The sequence below is a fragment of the Aulonocara sp. 'chitande type north' Nkhata Bay genome, linkage group LG20, assembly GCF_057382095.1.
Source record: "Aulonocara sp. 'chitande type north' Nkhata Bay isolate Kocher_YH1m ecotype deep benthic linkage group LG20, A_spYH_male_GT1.1, whole genome shotgun sequence".
NCBI lineage: Eukaryota > Metazoa > Chordata > Actinopteri > Cichliformes > Cichlidae > Aulonocara > Aulonocara sp. 'chitande type north' Nkhata Bay.
Window position 1 is genome coordinate 24,524,301 of NC_141363.1, and position 23,221 is coordinate 24,547,521.

A 23,221-nucleotide genomic window follows, 5' to 3' on the forward strand; every position below is an offset into this window, starting at 1 on the left:
GAATGTGAAGTATGCTGATTGACAATTTAGATATGCTTAGGCCAACTGAAAATACAAGGCTGACCTGCAAGTCTGCTTCCAAATATAAACCAAACGCACACACGCACACACTTTAACACAGGCTACCTCCTCATCTCAGTCACACCAGTCCACAGTTCTTATTTTCAGGTTCTCATTTTCAGGGGGGAATTATTTTAAAAAACACGTGTCAGGTTTATTTTCGTATGTAAGGATGTCATAGTGATTTAAAATAACATTGGACACACACCTGGTTTCACAGTCTTCAGGCGGACTGGCTCCCGAAAGTGGCGGATGACAGCCAGCGTGTCTCGGTTTGTGAGTCCGCTCACGGGAGTGCCATTAACCTCCAGCAGAACGTCCCCAATGCTGGGAAGCCTCCCGGCGTGACACACCAACGCCTCCGACACTATGTGTCCAAGATAGGGGAACTCTCCCAGCTCAGCGCCACCTCGCACCTCCGCTACAGTGACCAGCTCCCCGGAACCTCCCCACGAGACGGTGCACTCCTGCACTTTACTTGACCAGTGCTTCTTCTTTTTCAGTGTCTTGGACATTGTTGGTAGATGTTGAAAACCTATAGGGAAGTCCAAGAACGATTGTCCTTCAAAGCAACAACCGCTTCAAAACCTAAGACGCAATGACGCACGGAAAAATCATTGCCGATTAGAGAAGTTAATGATGCTGCTGCCTTGTGGTGTATTCCATCTCGAGGAAAACAACTCTTGGTTTTTTGTTTGTTTGTTTGCTTGTTGTTTTTTGCTCAGCTGCTCCTGAGAATCAAATATCCTTCCATTGACTTATCCGAGCATCACCTGTCCGCGACTGGAATGTGAGACCAGCTGCGTCAGTGTCGCATTGAAGCGGAAAGTGCTGATTCTGATGCTGGGGCGTCTCGATCCCACACCCCAGTTCACAGCAATGTGCGGTTAATAACCAACAGTAGCCTCCCCCGCACTGTTACACCCCGATATGTGTTACAGAGCAGGACGGAACCGGCGAGTCCAGCAGTTTGCGCGCACCAGTGCCTGTCAGAAAAGCGTGGGGAAAATAGCATATATCCCACTCTGGACTTCAGGAAACGCCAGCACATTTGACAACACTGACGGAAATAGTTTATTTAAAAAATAAAATAAAATAAAATACAGGAAAACGTGAAAAAAAAATGGGTTTATACGAGGTTCATCAGCTGCTGAAAAAGTCCTCTGTCACTGACAGTTCCTCATGCGAACCCACTGAGGCAACTTCACCCTGCGCACCTGTCCTACTCGCCAGCACTCCTCCATGGTGACATCAACAAGGCAGTCCTTAGAAACGGGAAAACACACCTGGTCCTCCCCCGAACTCAGCGGTTATCGGTTATCTGATCCTTTCAAAACACCGAAACTCTGCTCGTTGCGCCTCGTCGCGCGCTATGCGCTCTCTCCTGTTTTTTCCAGAAGCACAGCTGATTTTTTTTATTCTGAAAACTATGCAGCAGCATGCAACAGACGTGATCCGATTAGGCTTCGCTCCATAACTTTTTTTAATCGTTTTCCGTGTTGCTTTTATGACGGCAGGCAGTTCTGTCCAATCGGAGATGTGGGAGGCGTTCCCAAAGCGCGTATATTACGCCAATGGTGAATGGCAAAGGGTGGGAGTTCTGTGAGTGTTTTCAGTCCGTTGCAAGGCGGAGTTCCCCCTTGGGGACGCGTATTTTCACGTAGAACATGCTTGCAGATAGCCAGAGATGGGTAACCTATCTCTGTGTATGACCTTTGGTCTGCGGTTTGGATTTTTTTCTCCAAATTTCTTTGTATTCCTATTGCAAAGTGCAACAGCTTCTGAGTGATTCCTGAATTTTACATGGTTGCTTTAGGTCCGTGAAATGCGTTTGGAGATCTGGAACTAGGAAGGTTGTGTGTCGGTTAATTGTAGTAGTGGTTGTTGATTTTTTGTGCAAGTCTGCCCTCTTGTGGTTGCCAACAGACTGAGGCTGGCATGTCATCCAAAGCGCCAGCTGGCAACATTCACTTGTAAAACTATTAGATTTTAACTAATCTTACACATCCGATGCGATTAATTATATATGAATATAGTAAATAAACATCGGCGTTAGCGCATTTAAATATACATTTTATTTAAGCTCACTAATTAAATTTTTTTTTTACCTGGTTTACCCCTTTTTCTTAACGCCCGTACCTGTTATCTACTTTGTCTTTCATATTTTGTCTGATGAAGCAGAGACACATTTCTTGTGAGATGTGTGTGTGTGTTCATCACAGTTTTGTGACTAACCTGTTTTGGTTGCATTAAGTGTGAGCATGACTCCTGTTAATGTTATCGTTTCTGTTGCTTTGCTAATAATTAACAGTCAGTCAACTTTCCAGCGCCACTCTCCGGTCAGCGCCCTCACAGTGCCGAGCCTGTATTCTGAAAAGCCGCTGATAACAGCTGTGTTATTATGATTTCTTTTCTCTTTTTTCCCCACTGCTGTTAATTTTTATATTATAAGGTCTGTAAATGTTTGTTCACCCGCACAATAGAGCCTCTGGTGTCAGGTAGGAAGACTAATTTTTAACATTTAGACTGTGCGTTGCTCGTTTTTTGTTTTGTTTTTTTCATTTTCAAATGACTTCAAAGTTAATTAGTTTTACTCAACACCGGAATAAAATTCTCGACTGGCAACCCTTGAATTGCTTTTGTTGATACGGTCTGCAGATTCTCCCACATTTGAGAAATGCGACCTGCTCCTAATGGACGTGGACACAAAATGTAGCAATGACACCTCTCTCTGTCCATCCTGTAAGTTTTAAACATGATAATGATTGCATTGCTATTAGCTGGAAGTTCATTTGCCTTGTATACACGACAGCTAGAGCATTTGACCCCTTCCTGATTTCTTAGTTTGTTGCATGTTTGTCACAAAGACAAAGATTACCGGGGTAAATACAAAATGCAGTTTTTAGATGATGGTGTAATTTCTCAAGGGGGAAAAAGCTATGACAAACGACCTGCCCCTGTGTGAAAAAGTAATTGTGAAATGGTGAAAGCAACAGCATGTACTTTGAAATGTTCTGAACCTGCTTCTTTAACTTGTTTTGTAGATGAAGAGTCATCAGGCACACTTGCCCTCATTATAATCCCTTCCCTGTTGGCTCTGAGCACGGTGTTAGTGGTGGCTCTCATTTTTTATACTCTATGTAAAAATAAAGAACGACGACACAGGACTTCACCTCATTTTAAAAATGGTAGGAGCTGCAATAACTATATGTCAATTCATTAAAACAGCGTGAAATCTAACATATTTCTGTTTGAGTGTCTCATAGTAATGCCAAGTGCTTATTTACTTATATTTGCCCTTGTATCAGGCCAGCAGATTGTATCCCTGTCTACAGCTTCTGTAGGTCCTCCAAAGGTCCCGGCAGCTTTAGATCCCTGGGAAATCCCAGAAGAGTGTGTTCTTGAGGGACTAGAGTTTTGGCAGACTGGTTGCTATGGCCCCATTTGTAAAGGTCTGCTGAAGAAGAAAGGTGGAGCCTCTTCTGTCGTGGTGGTTAAGTGCCTTCGAGGTACTGTATAAATCTGATATAAAGCAAGGGTCATCACTGGAGTTAAGCTTGTCCAGTTTTTATTCTATTAATTTAATCCCATACAGATGCCTCTGGCAAGCCTGAAGCTAAAGAATTTGTTGAGTGGCTCCTCTTCTGTGCTTCAGTGTGTAAACATGAAAATGTGGTGCAGATGCTGCACTGTCACACCAAACGTCTACCCATGTACCTGGTTTTAGATGCCTACAACCCAGGGAATCTCCTTCACTTCCTCTGGACACTTAGAAATGTAAGTGATCCAAACCTTCTACCTATTCAGTGGCAAAGGCAATCTTCAATTATTCAATGTATTGCAATGACAAGGACTTATTTTTAACTCCAGAACAATTTAAGCACTGCAGATCCCTCGCAAAACTTCTCTGAGAGGTCAGTGTTTCTGGTGGCAAAACAGATTGCAGCTGGCCTGGTGAGTCACTTTTTTTAGACCAATTATTCCCAACACACAACTGGAATAAAACGAGTTCATTTTAGATGTCACGCCCTACAGCAGATGACATTCTGCCATTTCTTCCCCCCAAGATGCTGGAAAGTGTTGTTTATCTTGAATCTTGAATAACTGTTGCAACAAAAAGATTGACATGTTTAGCTGTAATTGGATCCTCCTCCAGGATTACCTGATGTCAGAGCACAGGCTGGTGCATGGTGATGTTGCTGCCAGAAACATCTTAATTGGCCCAGGCCTCTCGGCTCGAGTATCTGGCCTGGGCGTGGCATTTGAAGGACGCAAAATGGATTCAGCAATTAGACAAAGGGCAGCAAAGGTGCCATTGAAATGGCAGGCTCCAGAGCGGATTATGATGCTGCTCAGTATCGACAGAAGCGACGTGTAAGGGCAGAGTTATGGCTAAGGAAACAAAACAAAGACACACGATATATATTTTTTATTATTCACATTTTTTGTCTTTGCTCTTGTATGTGCATTACATGCTTTAAAAATCATGTTTCTATGAGTCACAGTGTTTTGTTTTGTTCTCCCCGCACACCAGGTGGTCATTTGGAATCCTACTATATGAACTGATCACTTTAGGTAAAGTACTGTCATCTTATCTGCCAAAGTTTTATAGTACATTTCTATCTTATCTTAATCCAAATCTACTAATTACTACAATCAAACCATTAACAACATTACAGAGCTAATAAAAAATGCTTTTTTCCCATACCTCAGGATCCCCTCCATACCCTGAGCTGAAGCCTTCAACAGTGCTTCCAAAGCTGCAGGCGTCTTATCGAATGAAGAGACCAAAGAACTGCGGTGGACTTTTGTACGTGTAATTCACCTAAAAGCAAGCAATAGACAGGGACGTATGAACAAATCTGTATGGAGTGTGTGTGTATATATATATATATATATATATATATATATATATATACATGCATTAAGTACAGTATAGTCAAAGTCAAAGTCAGTTCAAACTCACAAAAACTGCATTAAGATTTAAAGTCCCTGCAATGAGGATGAGTTAAAGATGCAGTTTGCAGATTTGATAATAATTCAGATGACAAGATTGACACTCGTCTTTTCATGTTTAATATAAAACTGCTGCAAGAAGCTATCAGGCTTGTCTAAGAACCAGCACCTCTAAAGCTCACTAATTCACTCAGTGTTTGCTCAGTGTTTACCTCTAACTTTAAAAGTCTTTGTGACAGGCTATCCAGGATTGTGATTGGTTAGCTTCATATGATAAGCAGCCATGACAGTGATACTGATTTGCTTGTGAAACAGATGAAACGCAGATGAATTCTAAATGTCTCCATATGTATTTAGGTATGACCTGATGAAGTACTGTTGGATGTGGAGCTTCAAAGAGCGACCAGCATTTTCAGCCATCATCAAGCTGTTTGAGTCCTCGCTGCACATTGCTGATACAACACCGATTTGTATTTCTGAGGTCATTGACATAACTGAATATAAGAGAATGGCAGGACTGATCGAATAGACCTACGCTCATCCGCCACTTTCTCGGGTATACTTGTTGTTGGGGGCAAAACAACAGGTGCTGGTTGATGCAGTTATTGAATCAGCTAATCACATGGTAGCAACTCATTAAATGTAGGTATATAAGAAATAGTGAAAAGTCTTTCTGAAATTCAGACCAGAAGAAGAATCAGAAGAAACTATCACATTTTGACTTTAAACATGATATGATTGCCAGATGAGCTGGTTTGAGTGTTTTACTAGGATTTTACTATTTTACTAGAAAAATAAAGATACCCAGTGGGGGTGAAAATGCCTTACTGATGACAAAGGCCAGAGGACAGGTTGCTTTGAGATGATAAGAAAACAGCAGTAACTCAAATAAACTAGCACAGCCAAGGTATGCTGTGAAGGCACAATACACCAAACCCTGGAGTGAATGAGCTGTAGCAGCAGAAGATCACACCAGGTGCCACTCCTGTCAGCTCAGGAAACTGAGGCTACATTTCACACAGTCTCTCCAAAAGTGTACAACAAAAGATGGAAAACTGTTGCCTGTTTGATAAGTGTCAGATTTTGCTACAAAATTTAAATGGTAGGGTCAGAAGTTAGTAAAAAAAAAACCCTCTAAAGTGTGGATCCATCCTGTCTTGTATCACCTCGATAGCCTGCTGGTGATGTAATGGTGTCGGGCGTATTTTCTTGAAACACTTTTGGCTCCTTAGTACCAGCTGAGCATCATTTAAAGGCCACCTGAGTATTGTTGCTAACCATGTCAATCCCTCTATGACTACATTGTGCTTGTCTCCTAATGCCTGCAATGCTGAAAACTTCAAGTCATCTCAAAAATGTTGTTTTTGAACTTGACAATGAGTTCTCTGTATTCTAGTGGCCCCCAGTGGCCACTAACTCTAAAACCAGTAGAACACCTTTGGGGACGTGATGGCCCAGAAGACTAGCATCATACATGTGCAGCCAGAAAATCTGCAGCAACTGTGTGATGCCATCATATCAATATTGACCAGAATCTCTGAGGAATGTTTCCGGCACCTTGCTGAATCTATGTCATTAAGAACTCTGAAGGCAAAAGGGTAAATTGTCCAGTGAGTGTATGGTAAATATGTCAGTAACATTCACATTAGAGATCAATCACAATTTATTAATAACCGTGTATGGGTTTAGTTGAGACGTTGATAGCAATCCGACATGGTAAAAGTGACTACAGGAGTTCTAACATTTCCAGTTCAGTAAAAATATAATGAATCAAGACAATAATTCCAAGTATTATTTTTTTTATTAATACAGCCTTGTGGTCAAATTGTACAGATCTAAAAGCACAGATTTTAGTAATACTTGAGAACTTTTCCACTATCTTTGGGCAAAGTACAGTTTTTGTATCTATAATGCTCTTGGCATGCAGACATTAATTACTGTGACTTTACAGTTTCAAAACCAGAAACACCCAAACAGAAAAGCTGAATCCACCAATGAATGACAAGTACATCTGCGCTCAGTTCACTGTCGATTTTAATCGTAACACTGGTTATCGTAAACCATGTCGAGAATGAACTACAGTGATTTTAAATCATAACTGAATCAGAAGACATTAGTTCAAGTTCAAGTTCAACTTTATTGTCACTTCAACCATATACAGTTTAAAAATACACAGTGAGGCGAAACAACGTTCCTCCAGGAACCAAGGTGCTACAAGACAAGTTAGTGCAAAAAAAATAATAATATATAATATATCTAGTAATAATATTGTGCAAAAGAGCATTTACAGGTTGGTGTGTGCGATGGTTTGGTGGTGTAGGTCAGTGTGTTTGCGCTTTGTGTTGGTTAGTCAGTCCAGTCTCAATGTTTTGAGGTATTTGAGTTAAGCTGAGTGATAATGTTAGTGTATGTGTGTGTGTGCGTGTTTATCAGTCAGTCCCTTTTTGCTGAGGAGACGGATGGCTTGTGGAAAAAAGCTGTTGCACAGTCTGGATGTGCGTGCCCGAATGCTTCGGTACCTTTTTCCAGATGGCAGGAGTGTAAAGAGTGTGTGAGAGGGGTGTGTCCGATCAGCCACAATGCTGGTGGCTTTGCGAATGCAGCGTGTGGTGTAGATGTCCTCAATAGAGGGTAGAGAGACCCCGATGATCTTCTCTGCTGTTCCCACTATCCGCTGTAGGGTCTTGCGGTCTGATATGGCACAGCTCCCAAACCAGACAGTGATGCAACCGCTCAGGATGCTCTCAATAGTTCCTCTATAGAAGGTGGTCAGGATCGGTGGTGGAAGCCGGGCCTTTCTCAGTCTTCTCAGAAAGAAGAGACGCTGTTGGGCTTTCTTGTGCAGGGAGCTGGTGTTGAGGGACCAGCCGAGGTCCTTCTCCAGATGTACGCCCAGGAATTTGGTGCTGTCAACGATCTCCACAGAGGAGCCGTTGATGCTCAGCGGTGAGTGGTCGCCTCGTGTCCTCCTAAAGTCAACAACCATCTCTTTTGTCTTGTCAACATTCAGAGACAGGTTGTTGTCCTTACACCAGTCCGTTAGTCTCTGCACTTCCTCTCTGTACGCTGACTCGTCGTTCTTGCTAATGAGACCCACCACGGTCGTGTCATCAGCGAATTTAATGATGTGATTTGAACTGTGTGTTGCTACACAGTCATGAGTCAGCAGTGTGAACAGCAGAGGACTGAGCACACAGCCTTGTGGGGCCCCAGTGCTCAGTGTGGTGGTGCTGGAGGTGCAGTTCCCGATCCGTACTGACTGAGGCCTTCCGGTCAGAAAGTCCAGGATCCAGTTGCAGAGGGAGGTGTTCAGGCCTAACAGGCTCAGCTTTCCGATCAGTTGTTGGGGGATGATCGTGTTAAATGCTGAGCTGAAATCTATGTACAGCATTCGGACATGTGAGTCCTTCTTGTCCAAGTGTGTCAGGGCAAGATGGAGTGCAGTGGAGATGGCGTCGTCTGTTGAGCGGTTATGGCGGTATGCAAATTGCATTGGGTCCAGTGAGGGGGGCAGCAGGGTCTTGATGTGCCTCATGACGAGCCGTTCGAAGCACTTCATGATGGTGGGTGTAAGTGCGATAGGGCGGTAGTCATTGAGACAGGACACAGAAGACTTCTTGGGCACGGGGACGATGGTGGTGGCCTTGAAGCACGTGGGGACAACGGCACTGCTCAGAGAGATGTTGAAGATGTCGGTGAGAACATTTGCCAGCTGATCAGCACATTCTCTGAGCACTCTGCCTGGGATGTTGTCTGGTCCAGCAGCTTTACGTGGATTGACTCTGCGTAGAGTTTTCCTCACCTCAGCTGTAGTGAGACACAGGACCTGGTCGTTCGGAGGAGGGGTGGTCTTACATTTGTTTTTGTTTTTTTATTTCTTAACAAAGATCTTGTGTTGTAAAATTGTGCTCCACTTGATTATCATTGCTTCAAATAGCTCTTTAAGGCAGAATAATAGGGATAACTTAAGTTCCAAAAAGCTGTGGCTTACAGAAGACTGATTAAAGTAACTAAAATCACTGAACCTAAACTGCGAGTGATTTCATACACCTCTGAGTGTGAGCTCAAGGATGATGGTTTTTTAAAGGGCGGGCAACAAATCATAATTTGTGTAAATTATGATTTGTTGCCTGCCCTGCTATCTTTAGGCCTGAAAACAGACACATTCAACTGTTACTCTGTGCTCACATTTCATCGGGCTTCTGAACAAATTGGTACAAAACTATATAATCTTCTCATTTCAATTCAATTTTATTTATACAAATCACAACAACAGTCACCTTTATATTGTAAGGTAGACCTTACAATAATACATGCAGAGAAAAACCTAACAATCATAATCATTTGTTACTCACAATGCAGAGAGGCACTAACACCCACTGTGAAACACAATGAGAGATTTCAAAAATGCGTTCTTACTAAATAAGATCTACAAAACAAGTGATTTGTCTCAGATCAGATATATACTGGCCAATATCATCACACACATTATTTCCTCCACCAGCCTCTTCGGGTTTAATGTCTGCTGCACTATGCTTGCGATCAAACTCAGCACTGACTCTGACATTATCTTATCTTTAAGTTGAAGCAGAACGTGCAGTAATTTTACCCACTAGATGGCAGGAAAGGTTTGGAAGCCTCTCTAAGGGTAAATTCACACTACATGAGGCAGAAAACTGCTGGGGATTTAGTATTTCAACTTGACTCCTTATGCCACATAAGATGTTCTAAAGACACCTGTTGTGACATCACTAATTCATCACATCATTACAGTCCAGTGTGGATTTACTTACTATTTAAACCATAATGCCTCTTAAAACAGAGGCAAATGCATATAATAACCCAATAAAAAAATAATCACACATTGATGAAATAAGGGAATCTATTGCATCATATAGTCTTGAAGCTTAAATAAAAGCCCCTAACTTACAAGAGTACTGGTCAGTAAGTTATTTAAAACATATATTCAAACAGCAAATCAAAATTGTGAAGGACACTACAATCATATTAAATAATTATATTTTCCTTTATCACTGGATTTAAGACCTCTCCGTAAACGGTAATGATCTCAATCCAAAAAACAAACGTTAAAAAATATAATTTCAATCAAAATGGGTCTACTGGATGAATTAAAATGACTTTGTTTTAAAGTATAGATGCAGAGAGGGCATGAAATTCTGAATCTCAATGAGATATTACTTTTGATTCATGGATTAGAGCACATACCTACATAATTGTTACTATTTCAGTAGCCATTTCTTTAACTACACTCAACACTATGAAATAAATATTATTAAGTCATTTGAGATAAACCACAACAAGTTAGAAGTAAGAAAATATTGGAAATATATATATTTTTTAAAATAATATTTAGAATCATACTGTAGATGTGCTTGCTGCCATGTGCTCCCAATACTGACCAAGATTGGATTAATACTGAAGAAGGGGGTTTAATAGATGACAGGATGAAGGTTAATCCTCACCAGTAACATAAAATGCCTTGCTAATCATTCTTACTGATTTTAGGTTCCCTCAGAGGTGTCATCTAAAAAAAACAAAACAAAATAAAAACATTAAGCAGAGTGCATGCATGTGATGCATGAATTAGCTTGAATCCTCCACAGCAGTAAGACGCAGCAGTAATCTGTAAGCCTTGGTTCACCTGGACGGGCTGAGGTAAACCTGTTTGGGAGTGTTTTTAAGCGTGCCAGCATCCCTTTTACACTTTACTGCTCCATAGGGATGTTGGGAACAAAATGTAGGAGACAGACCACAGCAGGTAGTACATACACGCAGGAGGGAAGGAAGAGCAGAACAACATGATGATTCCTGAGAATAAAAACACAAAAAAGAAACTGAATGTCTGCACGAAATGAAGGTGTTGCACTCATTATCTGGGCTTCAATAATGTTTTTTTCCCCCAACACTTCTTATTAATATCGAGGTGTTTACTAGATGCTTTGATCTGCAGAATGGACTGATTAGCCAGCATTCCATCTTTATCACAGCACAAAAACATTTGAATGTGGAACAGCCAGGACATTTTTTCCAAAAAGCAGCTTCAATGAATTTAAATTCAAATTTTGGCACAAAGCGATTTAAATTTACATTTGGACTGGGATAAGTTAAATAAATGTTTCCTTGTGGTTAAGTTTAGAATTCATAAACACATGCAGTAAGAGGCTCAAACCTCATTAAGAATAAATAAGTAAATAACAGTAAAAACATTTATAGGTTTTGGCAGTTCCGGTTAAGATTTTCAGATTCTTAAAAATTACTTTACCTCCAGCGTAGACTACTTTCTTCCAGGCCTGCGACTCCAGCACTCTGTCATGAGGGTAAAAGTTCTGGCTGATCATGAAGAGGATCATGGCAACTGCAATGACTCGGAGCAATGCCATGTTTCCCCCCGACAGCAAAGAGGCACTTGCCAAGATGGCCGACGAGTAAATACAGGGCAGGCCACGATACATGAAAGGGATGCCTATGAGGAAAAACAACACAAACTATGTCCTTACTTTGCAAAGTGATGATTGAAATTAAAGACTAAATTGAAAATGACAGTGTTAAATAAGACTACATTTTTTTAAACTTACCACTGGAGAAGAAACAGAGGCGGACAAAGACAGAAAGGACGTAACACATGCACAGGATGTTGTCGAGCAGATCAGATGTTCTCAGGAGCAATGACGTCGCAATCCCAAAGGTCGTGAAATCAGCAAAATCATCTAGCTTTGCACCTGAACATGAAAAAGGAAGGTTTGGCATGTTTGCTGCTGATAGCTGTACTAATAAGCTTTAGAAAGGCTTGTGTCACACTGCTTCTATTAGCATAGCACATTAATCGTGAAAGCCACAGTAGATGTATTATGTCTCTTCAGCACTGATCTTTGCCAGTGCCATGTCATGTGACAGCCGTGCGGTGAATGTGCAAAAATTTCTCAAGTGGAAATGTCAGTGTCAGCCCAACAGGCAGGCATTCTATAAACAACATTCTCCACTGCCTTATCTCTTTATCCCTCAGGAGCACATAGCATGTTTTCAGCGGATGAGGATGAGGTGATTCAGGCCACGGCACAGATGAACGAGGTGGAATTCCACAGTCCAGGGTCAACAATTTTAGCAATTTCAGATATGCCTAGAACCCAAAGCAACAGGATAAAATAGACAATTGGGCCATGATCCCGTGGAATTAGGCTGCTTAATCAGAAAGTTATTGTTCATTTGACAAAATACGTGGGGGGCACAACAACACCCACCTGCAAAGTCATGCAGAAAAGGCTTGTTGAGACACAAAGCCCCCTGCAATGTGCAATGTGCAGCCAACAATGTATTGTGATGCAACTGAAAACTATTTTGGGATCTCAGAAATTAGGAATTTGCAGACTGGAAGCAATGTCAAAGCTATTTATACTTTCCCTTTTACTATGAGGCATTGGGCTCTTTTGTAAACAAGCCACAAATATAGTCCTTAAAGCGTAAATATGCAAGTATTTAAATATGCATTCATCTTGTCTTGTCTAGAGCACAGAAATAACTTGAAAGAAGTTAACTTGATGAATCTCAAATAACATTGCATAAATTATTCATGACTCTTCTGTTGGAAACATAAGAAGAGTTTTCAATTGCAAAGGTTCCCTTTACTGGATCTCTTTGTGTGGCCAAATTAAAAAAGCTCAGACAAAAAGATTGTGCAGCAAGCCCTGCCAACACCACAGTGGAAGTGTATCTTTGGTAAGTGCTATTGACCACAACACTCCACTTACCCAGTGCAGAGCATGCATTGAGTTGCCTGGCAACTGCTCCATCTGCCAAATCCAGGAGGTAGCCAATCAGAACGAGCCAACACGCAGCGTGATGGTGCCTGAACAAAGCCAGTCATTGTTAGGTTGAACAATTAAGTAAAAAGGGTTAAATGTCTGCAAGTTCAAAAGTTCTGACAATGTTAGAAAAGTCTCTTTTTTTATATACAGAAAATTGCCATTTTTGGGAAAGCAAACTGTGCCTTTAAACTAAACCTAGAGCGGCTCGTAATCTGTTATAAATATTATGATTTTCCTTGATGGGCTAAACACAGGATGTTAATAACATTGTTGTTTGAAAACACAAACAATAAAACCACAATAATAATAATAATAATAACAATAATTGAAAACACTTATATGTTTGCTAAATTATAGCTCAGCTTCTGAAATACTACTTTTATTTTTTCTGTTGTGTTTTCTGATTTATTCCTGGGTTTTGTGAAATTTTGATTGATTTTATTGCGTTGTGTTTAATGACTAAAGTTTGGTTATTGATGCACAACATCATTCATTTCCACACTCATTCACATAATGATTCCTCCTTACAAACTCCGCCCATCCAGCAGCTGACAAGTAAAACCCATTACTCCTTTATTTACTCACCCATTAAGGCTGCTGAGAATCGAGGCCATGCCCATGACCATGTTGGCAACTGACAGTGCATTAGCTGCATTTTTACGCGCAAACTCCTTGATCTGAAGTTCTGTGGCCCGATCGCTCAGAAAGAGTTTTTTGGTGCACTGAAAGAAACCTGAGACCAAACGATAACAGCAGTTAGTATTTTTCTGTGTTAGGTCAATAATCTCTGCTGAGGTTTTAGAAAAACAAAAGCTAAAGCCCTACTGACAGAAGACCACACCAGATGGCATGTTGATGCAAGTGTCTGAATTGGTATAGTTTACTAATCATATTTTGGGATTTAGACAAACTTTAGTTCGAGCACAAGAAGAAAAAAATGTAACAATTCTGAAATGTAATCTTAAACCTTAAGTATACCATCTATTACTTGAAAGAAAAGAATTTTCATGGGAATCATAATGCAGGTCTTTTAATTTTGTTTTTTAAAGGAAAATATTACTCCCTCCTCTTATGTAAAAGAAATGGCACTTACCAAGATGCATGATTATTGGCTGGAGACCAACCTTACGATACATTCATCCCTTTTCAGATCACTACAATGCATTTGTTACTGTACATTAAGTCAGGTGTGTGCAGCCTACCGCATGCAACATTAAGGACTGCCTCATTATCTGCTTGTTATATTATCATTTATACTAATGAATCAAACATATTACACATGTTTAACTGTAGCAAAACGCTGTCCAAAATCACATGCAATAACCTCTAAGATCAAAGATAGTATTTGAAAAATAAATAAGTCAATAGCATACAAAATCTGAACAGGATGAATGTAAGTGTTAAAACTCAAATGTGAACTCGTATCATGGATCAAACACACACAAATACTGGTGTGGGGAACAAGTATGGATACTTAGGGGACTACTACATACAGCCTTGGCTACAGTGAGAGTGAGTTGGACCTACTGCGTTGACACATACCAAACAAGAGATCAATTAGCCTGTTAACTCTGGTCAAAACAAACTGACCTTACACAAGGACATGGCAGCAGCATTCACACAGCTTAAATTAACATTAATATTAATAACACAGCAGCCCAGGCTTTAATGGGGACTCTGTCATTAAAATTAACCTGCAACCCACCTAGTTTCCTAGTTGGTTTGTTTTTTCATTATATTGTCAATATTAATAGTTTATAACCAGATTCTATCAGTTTGGATGACTAGGAAAGCAGTATATAAATGCTGTATAAATTCACTATTTATACATAACGTTTCTCATTGTTGTAATTCAATTACATGGTTCTTTATCTTTTCCTGTATTTTGCTTGATACAGCAAGTCAGTACTCAGACCTTTAAGCCATTTTATAAGGGCTTTAAATATGGTCTGTTAAAATAAGGAACAAGTTTAACAGTGTTTATAGTTTTCAGGTCTGGGACTGTTTAGTTCAGCTGCAACCATTAAACAATGTCAAAGTTTGTAAAAAAAAAAAAAAAAAGCTGATTTATTTTGAAATTAAATAACTTTTTTTTATCAAATATAAACAAGTTTAAATTAGCATTCCCTGTTTATTCAGGATTTAAAATTTAAAGCTCAGACAGCATTCAAAGAAAATACAAACAAAAATATAAGACAGAAGGATGTTTCAAATACTGTTTCAAAGCAATGTATACACTATTAATATTGATAATATAAGCCCCTGCAGTTCAACAATTGGAAATAAACTGCATTTTATGAAAAACAAGCTTGCAGTATTAAGACTACATTCACTATTGCAGTCAGCAACGTGGAATGACTGCTGACACAGCTTCTCTCCAGCCCAAAAACTCCCCCTCAAAAAACAAAAACTGGCCCCACAAATTAAAAAAAAAAAATAAATTCTTTTCTATCTGCCTCCTCTTTTGTGAGCTTTTTTTTTTTTTTTTTATATATATTTTTAAAACAAGTCACAGTGCTGTCCAAGACAATATGCACAGATAATGACCTGCAAAGCTTCAATATATTTAACCCTTCAAGTGTTTTTCACCCTGAACTTCCTGTGATTCCAAAGCCAGGCGAATTCAAGAGACTCTTCATCTGAAAGAAAACAGCGTATGAGACACAACAGAAAGCCAACAATCACTTGCACTTTAACTTGACAGCATGCTTTTTTACTTTTCATTCAGAACTTTAGCCTAGATTGCAATTTGGTATTTAAATTACTATCTAAATCTTTTTTTACAGGAAAAACAAAGCACAACAGTTAATGCAGATAAGATTCTGCATTAAATCGGGAAATCATGGAATTGCCAAGCTTCCCATATAATCCAGTTGGTTAACTTTTGTCACCCTAAGCATCATTAGAGAACCACGCATGCAGCTTAAACTAGCTAAAAGATTTTACTGGCAAGTTTTAATCTAACCACTCAATTCACTCTCTTGGTCACTAATAAAAAGAGGAGAAAGCCAGAGCCAGAGATGCACTGTCAATTTCAAACAGGTCTCTATTTCTGGGTTGCCCCTAATGAGTGCAAAGCATGACGGGAAGACCTTTGTTATGTAATACCCTATGTTTCCTGGTAACAACTAAAAAGACCAAATGGAAAACAAGGAAAACTCAGAGCTCACGATTCACAAAGGTCGATAATCTTAAGTGAATGCACTGGACAATTTAAACTATATACTTTTTAGATTGAATGTGTTCTGAAATGTTGACATATAGTAAAAAATATATGGTGATGAATTTACAATTAATGCATAAATGATGCACAGCTGTTAACGAAGGTTAACTGGGCATACTGAATATGGTGTGGTGCTGAAGTAAGCATTATAATTAGTATATGTACAAATTATAGTCAGTATACAATAATGAACAATAATAATACTGAAGTTGTAACACGAGAAGAAATTTCTCCTATAAAATGTGTTGGTCGTGCTGTGTATGTTTATAAAACTTCTGTCCAAACATCATCATATTTGTTTTCCAGCCCAATTTGATGCCAGTACACCTCAGCTTCCATCCCTGACACCCATGCTGAGGTGTACGGTAATCCAGATTAAGAGAAGAGAGTGAGAAAGGGAACCTACCAGAGGAGGACGTCAGGTGGACCATGATCATGTCTGGCTCAAAGTGCAACAACTGAAAGACAAATTAAAATAAGAGTATTTTTATTACACATACAGTACTGTTCCGGATATATACATCCTTATTTATAATTGCAGATCTACTGGGACTATTTGAGAATTGAGATTAGAAACGATCTTCATAAACATCCCAAAGATCCTAAACAAATGACAGCCATGCAATATCCCTTTCTTAAATCCTTCTGTCTGTTCGTTCTAAGGCTACGTTCACACTGCAGGTCTTAATGCTCAATTCCGATTTTTTGATCAAATCCGATTTTTTTGTCTGCTCGTTCACACTACAAATAAAATGCGACAGCAAACGCTCTCTAGTGTGAACGCTCAAAGCGGCCCGCATGCGCAAAAGAAGATGTCACACACAACGCGCTCTGTTTAGACCCAGAGCAACAGTATTGTTTGACTGATGGCCCTTAATATAAAGACTTCGGTCTTCACGTTTCCCAATTTTTGCTTTAAGTTATTTTGTTATTTACATAATAATGTAAATAACCTAATAATGATCCTTATTGCCGTTTAAGAGAGGAGCGGTGCTTCAAAGGATAGCTGTAGATTTCTGTCAGAATCTGCAGATTATACAGTACAAATAAAATGTTTACTGACATCTACACTGGATGGCCAGGAAGCGTTCGCGATGTCTTCTCGGGCGCTTCTCTGGCGCGGATAATTGGCTTCAGTCTTGTGTCGGTGACGTAAAAGGCGGATTTAATGCGACATGACCGTTCAAACAGCAGTCGCTTTCTAAAACATCGGATATGTATCGGATTCAGTACCACATACGAAAGTGACCCAGATCGGATTTGAAAATATCGGATTTGCGCCGTTCACACTGTCATAGCATGATCGGATATGGGTCGCATAGGGTCAAAAAATCGGATTTGATGCGCTTTCGCCTGCAGTGTGAACGTAGCCTAACAGGACCTTCACATCTGGTCAGCGGAAACCTTAATGCGCAGCGCTCTATCCTAAGAATCGGACAGATTCTGCAGGGTCAGACAGCTCCATCCTTCAGAACAAACACATCCCCGACGACTTGAGAATAAAATACACACCGATCTTAAATGTGTAGAGGTGTTTGAGTCCCCACCCCCAGCATCGAGGTTTAAGCAAGATGTGCAACTGCGTCACAACCAGCTGGACAAAAGCCCAGCGAGCCTAAAATCTTGGTATAAAATGTACTTGTTTCATCTAAATTTCATATAAAATGCGTCACATCTTACCTTCGAAGGAGCTCCACTGATTACTTAGTGTATACAAATCAAAGGATGGAGAAACGCACGCACTGGGATCCTATAATCTTATTTTTCCTCGTTATGTATTTTTGTTCTGTTTTTCAGCAGATCAATTTGAAAATGAATTTAACGCCTGAGTTTAATGCTGCCACGGCCTCAATTTCACAGTCATCACACAACCGGTTACCTGTCAACTTCCCAGCCACTTTTTCAGCGGGTCCCTTTAAAGTCCAAGGATAAATCCGTTGGAACATTCCACCGGAAGTGACGCCCCTGTTGTTTCTGGATTTTTCTGAAATAATGTTGCTCAACTCTGTTGACGGTTACCGCTGAAGTGGAAGTGACATTGAGGAAAAAACACATGTATTATTTATTTATTTATTTGCATGCTAATACGACGTGCGAACACAAGTTAATATGTAACAATATGGAAACCTCAGTGATTACAAGGCTATCAATATTTCAGTGACGCAAAGCTGTGGATCATTGAAGCAAATATGCAACACTGTTTATTATCTAAATATTTTTGTTTGTTTGATGACTTTAAGTGGCTGCTTTTCTGTTTGCAACACGTTTGCATATTAACCTCTTAAGCCCCAATTACTTAACATTTCTGAGGCATTAAGCTGTCACAATGAAAAATAAATTATGAAACACAATGAATGGAGAATTTCTATTTTTCTTTACATGGAATTAATTTTTTGTTTAAAATCAATTAAACTAATGCACACATCCATTTATGTGCTTATGAAATCACCACAAGTCAAAAATCTTAACAGATAATACTAAGTGCAATAATCCTTTCTGTCATCGTTGTATTTTTACTCAGTTGTATATAGTATTTGTATTTGTATTCTATTTTTATCTTATTGTATATTTATTTTATTTTATTCTACTGTATATAGTATTTTATTTTATTCTATTCTGTACAGTTGTGTACTGTATTTATTCTTATTGTATTCTAATTTTTGCCTCATAACTTTTGCACTGTCCACTTCCTGCTGTGACAAAACAAATTTCCCACGTGTGGGACTAATAAAGGTTATCTTATCTTAACACTGAGTCATATTAGGATTTAGAAAGTGGTGTGCTGTCTGACTTTTTGTCTTTGCTAACTGCCTCCGCTTAGCATTTTTTCTTCTTTTCACTGGCAAAGAAAACTCTAAAGTCAAAAATCATTGTTGGTCTTACAGGTGGCTTTTGAAAACCCAAAGCTCACTATTTACTTAACCCTAAACTGAATAAGTAATAAAATAAATAAAATAGGTTTTTGTTTGCTTGTGTGTTCGTGTTTTTTTAAATTATTATTCTCAGGTTTGTTATAGTGTATTACTGCAACACATGATATAGTCATTATAGAGTGACATAAGTTAAGTGGCAAAATGTTAACAAGTGACTCTAAATGTACAAGCTCTACCTTTTCTCAAGAAGTCCATGTACATGAATTCAGTTTACTTAACAAACTCACTTAAGCACAGATTAATGAAGCATTCACTACTGTGTGTGTGTGTGTGTGTGTGTAATACAAGTGTAAATAGACAAATGGTTGGGATTTAATGTTTGGGTTGGACATGATGTTCAAATTTATTTTACAACCCCTACAAACAGAGAACACATGAGCCGTGCGTTGTTACACATACCCTCTGTTGCTGTTACCAATATAACGTTCAATGAATACTGTGACTGTAAAAAACACAACTCGAGAGATTTTTGTTTTGTTCTATCAACAAATCCTCACCCTTTAAAAAGGAATGCGTCTAAATGAATGAGCTGACGCTTACAGTAACCACAGCTTTTCCTTGGTTTTCTTCCATTAACCACATGCTTGCATACATGTTAGGGGGCAGAGTCTACATTTGGAAATGTACTTACAGTTAGGTGCACATGACTTGTGAGACACACAATATCACTACCAACTGTTTATAGATCAAACTTTCCATAGTGTGTCTGCAGTGACATGAAAACATGAGACAGATCACTCAGTGAAAATATACCAAAGGCAGTGACGTACAAGTTGTAAATTTTCATTTTGTATAGATATATTATAAAATATTCAATTTTATAATATAAGCTTCCACTGGAAGAAGGAGTGATTTACCATATTGTTATTAGATTTATTGTAAAAAGAATAAGTTTTTGGACAATAGTCTATTCTTTTTTTAATCATTTTGCCTCTGTTCACCAGTGGATTTTAATAAATAGAACCGTTAAGATGTGGTTGAAGTACCAAAGTTTGAGCTTTAATGCAAGGGCTGTTACAGTAATATTGCATTAAGTGCATTAACACTAACTCTTCATAGACACTTCACTGTACTTATCAAAACTTCGGCACTTATGCACTCCATATTGTGCATAAATGCCATTTTGCACAATATTCATCTGCTGACTTCTGTATTTCTGTATTGTTCTGCTCATATACTTATTCCTATATTTCTCAAATTTCTTATTCTTATATTTTGTATTGTTTTTTAGGTTAGTTGTATGTTGCTTGTGAAGCTTGCAGACAACAATTTCACTCACATGTACTGTACCAGTAATGTGACAATAAAAGTGATTTGATTTGAACTGTTCAGGTCTTACAGCTTTTTTTTTTTTTAATTTTAATTAGAGGCTCCAGAGTAGTTGGACAATTGACTGGCGAGCACTTTCATGGTCAGGCATAAGAGGGGTTAAAAAAAGCAAAATAAACAAAATTATAGAAAAAATAGGAGCGGTCAAATCAGAAACCTAGTTCATTCTTAATAAGAAGAAATGCCTTGTTTTCAGATTTGTTTTCCATAATTAATATAACCTAATCACAACATCTAGCCAAGTCACATTCTTGAGGAGATATGCTCATCATGGTAAAACTCTTCATTCAAGAGATGTCAGTATGCATGTAAATACAATTCATTCACAGTAAGGTGCAAACCACTTTTTACACTCAACTACATGGATTTTGTTGTTTTTAAGAAAACAACTTATACAAAAATGCAAAAAAGTTTTGGACAGATGAAGACAAAGAATAACTTAAAGTAACTGACACATTATCTGTCAAACATGGGGAAATAATATTACAGCTTGATTGTTGAGTCCAACCTCCTCAAGAATGTTCTTGACTTGACATTGTGAATAGATTTTTATTATTTCAGGAAAAACTTCAGCAAATTCTGTGTGTTCCTTCCTTTTAAGAATGAGCTAGATTATTTGTCCATGCCTAAACTTTTTTTCTGTCACTCTGATGGGTTTATTTAGGTTTTTCAGCCTCCTTCATTTGCACCTGGCCATAAAACTGCTTGTCAGTCAACTGTCCAATGACTTTTGATCCTCTGCAAATGTATAAAAAAAGGGGCTTTAATTCCTCAACAGTTAATGCCATACTTGTAAAAGCCCTTCTATTAAAGCTCAAAGTCTGCTCTTCAGTCACAGTCAGTTCATTGTGGTGGTGAAAGGAGGCAAAATTATTAAAATAGGTCTGATCTGAATTGTATTCCTTATTTTTTTGAGTTTATTATTGGAACTAATAATATACATATTGAGAGTCTACAGTTTGCTTGTTACTCCCTTTGCTTCATATTCACTGAATAATCTGTTTTATGTTTTCATGTCACTGCAGAAACACTTTAGACAGTTTGATCTATAAACATCTGGCATTGATGTTGTTTGTCTCACAACTCACATTTGAAAAATGTCAGCCTTCATGTGTTCAGAGATACCACAGACATGACTCCTGTGGCCTAAATGGCCACAGGCTGGGAGCAGATGTGACTGTGATATAACATCTACAAGCAGGAAGATTGTCCATATCAAATCACTATGTCTTGCAAAAATAAACAGCTTTTGGGATATGACTCAAACAGATTTTTACATCATAGAGGGACGCGTGTATATTACAGTCTTATTCAAATTTTCTTCACTGGTTTTCTTGACAGATATGAGATTATGAAGCTAAAGCTAAGCTAAAAAAACCATGATAAGTGAAACATGAACAAGATTCTTCCAGATTTTTACTAGTTGTGTAGTTGTTTCCATTTCACTGGTTGAATTGCTTTCATCACCCTCATCTCATAGTTTATTACTGTTCATCAGCTGTGTTCTTTCTCTGAGTTTATACAAATAAAACTACATTTAAGCAAGAACACAGTTTAAGTTAAGGGCACCACAAACATGTTCATAAGAGTGTAATAAGTTAAGATATTGGATGGAGTTTTGATGCTGATGATGTTTTTAGTGTTTGTTTGTTTGTACCATATGTACATGCTGTTACGCTTTGTTGCTTTTAGTGAAGTGGAATTAAATGCAGAACAAATAAAAAGACTAGAAACAGATATATTAGCAGTTCCATCGCAGCAAACACAGAAGATATCTATCCATCCATTATCCATGTACACGCTTCACGTTTTGGGCCACTGGGAGCAGACAGCTGTCCCATCATGCATTTGTTACACCCTGGACAAATAGCCACTCTCTGACACATTTTTAATTAAAAACAAAACAAAACACGTATATCACTTAATACGAAAGTAAAAACAAACAACTGGAGCTATTAACCCCATTTTCTAATCCTCAGAAGTTCCTTTACTCTGCATTTACACAACAGAAACCCACAGGTGGTATCATAACTACAGAAAAGACTATAGACTGGAATTATTTAGAACATTTTATTACTCACAGATCAAATAGCTTACTCTACTAAGCCTTCTATAATGTATGTGTGTATGTGTGTGTTTGTTTTTCAATAATTTCACTTCAGTTTTCTTTCTAGAAATTATCCTGATTTTCTTGCGTTGTTGTTGAATATAAACCCAAATATCCACCTGTACTTGTTTTTTTTTAAATTTGTTTTAAAGATGCATTTATAGTTGACAAGTACACACTGTTGTTGCTTCAACCTCACTGCTTTGCAACACAAATTCTCTCCGTGTGTATGTGTGAGCACTCCAGTTTTCTCTTCTAAGGAAACCATAGCTCTCAGAAAACTCGAACACATAATCTTAATCACTGCACAACCAGTTTAAGATATGTCTATTCACCCTCCCACTCGAGACATTTTAATAACTATTTTATTTTAAGTTACTTAAGAGAAGGATTTTGACAATAGTTGGCTAAAGGACAATCAATGTTTGGTATAGTCTGAACTTCTGGACTGACGTACACGCTCCTCAAGTCCTGCCATCTCAGGTCAGTAGGTGATCTGACAGCCCATGTTTGGTGACAACCTCATCAAAAAAGACTGTGCAGGCTGAAGAAGCATGTGATGTGATTTGTAGTTTCATTTGTCTGCAGATTCTTGCAAAAAGTAAAGGAATATTTTAATTTTATTTCCAGCATTTCTGTGTTAGGAGTTTTCATTTTTCCTGTCCCTATATCATTTATCAGTTATGCTTTCCTCCCACAGTTTAAAGACATTCTTATTATGCTCAATTCCATTTTACCATCAGTTTTGGTCAAACATCCTACCAGCAGGTTTGAAACCTGGGGTAGTTAA

At 38.7% G+C, this 23,221-nt stretch overlaps 3 protein-coding genes across 10 annotated transcripts in view; 1 reads left to right on the plus strand and 2 right to left on the minus strand.

The window, feature by feature from the left end:
- The window catches only part of magi3a (membrane associated guanylate kinase, WW and PDZ domain containing 3a), a 108,029-nt gene extending 104,970 nt beyond the window's left edge, over positions 1 to 3,059 (minus strand). Inside the window, exon 1 of one of the 2 annotated variants that reach the window (XM_086276984.1) lies at positions 269 to 2,768. In XM_086276984.1, coding sequence (XP_086133110.1) covers positions 269 to 575 — 307 coding nt within the window. In that variant the 5' untranslated portion in view covers positions 576 to 2,768. Of the gene's footprint in view, positions 1 to 268 lie in introns of both variants that reach the window. The other variant, XM_086276985.1, reaches the window with a different exon arrangement.
- On the plus strand, positions 2,383 to 10,587 carry LOC147305671 (tyrosine-protein kinase STYK1). Of its 2 annotated transcripts, none has more exons than XM_086276993.1 (10): positions 2,383 to 2,558; positions 2,719 to 2,802; positions 3,105 to 3,248; positions 3,396 to 3,569; positions 3,656 to 3,837; positions 3,931 to 4,014; positions 4,217 to 4,434; positions 4,595 to 4,635; positions 4,774 to 4,870; positions 5,374 to 10,587. In XM_086276993.1, the coding sequence occupies exons 2-10, from the start codon at positions 2,754 to 2,756 to the stop codon at positions 5,543 to 5,545; spliced, it is 1,161 nt and encodes a 386-aa protein (XP_086133119.1). In that variant the 5' UTR covers positions 2,383 to 2,558; positions 2,719 to 2,753; the 3' UTR covers positions 5,546 to 10,587. The 2 variants fall into 2 exon arrangements, with proteins under 2 accessions (XP_086133119.1, XP_086133117.1); XM_086276991.1 differs by having other exon boundaries at positions 2,385 to 2,558; positions 3,369 to 3,569.
- On the minus strand, positions 9,247 to 18,021 carry tmem269 (transmembrane protein 269). Of its 6 annotated transcripts, none has more exons than XM_086277000.1 (8): positions 17,942 to 17,987; positions 16,469 to 16,520; positions 15,429 to 15,478; positions 13,425 to 13,572; positions 12,783 to 12,880; positions 11,613 to 11,756; positions 11,300 to 11,500; positions 9,247 to 10,845 (listed from the first exon to the last, which is right to left on the minus strand). In XM_086277000.1, the coding sequence occupies exons 4-8, from the start codon at positions 13,463 to 13,465 to the stop codon at positions 10,736 to 10,738; spliced, it is 594 nt and encodes a 197-aa protein (XP_086133126.1). In that variant the 5' UTR covers positions 13,466 to 13,572; positions 15,429 to 15,478; positions 16,469 to 16,520; positions 17,942 to 17,987; the 3' UTR covers positions 9,247 to 10,735. The 6 variants fall into 6 exon arrangements, with proteins under 6 accessions (XP_086133126.1, XP_086133125.1, XP_086133124.1 ...); XM_086276999.1 differs by having other exon boundaries at positions 17,743 to 17,972; XM_086276998.1 differs by having other exon boundaries at positions 15,387 to 15,478; positions 17,743 to 17,972.
- Between the last annotated feature and the right edge of the window lie 5,200 nt (positions 18,022 to 23,221).

Excerpts from the sequence above, each read along its gene's own strand:
- LOC147305671 (XM_086276991.1), top strand. The coding sequence starts at position 2,754 with ATGGACGTGGACACAAAATGTAGCAATGACACCTCTCTCTGTCCATCC. Across the intron at positions 3,249-3,368 it reads TTCACCTCATTTTAAAAATG|GCCAGCAGATTGTATCCCTG; the intron begins GTAGGAGCTGCA and ends CCCTTGTATCAG. Across the intron at positions 4,636-4,773 it reads ATATGAACTGATCACTTTAG|GATCCCCTCCATACCCTGAG; the intron begins GTAAAGTACTGT and ends CCCATACCTCAG.
- tmem269 (XM_086276995.1), bottom strand. The coding sequence starts at position 16,499 with ATGATCATGGTCCACCTGACGTCCTCCTCTG. Across the intron at positions 13,573-16,468 it reads CCACCTGACGTCCTCCTCTG|GTTTCTTTCAGTGCACCAAA; the intron begins GTAGGTTCCCTT and ends GTTTGGTCTCAG. Across the intron at positions 10,846-11,299 it reads GAAAGTAGTCTACGCTGGAG|GAATCATCATGTTGTTCTGC; the intron begins GTAAAGTAATTT and ends TTTTATTCTCAG.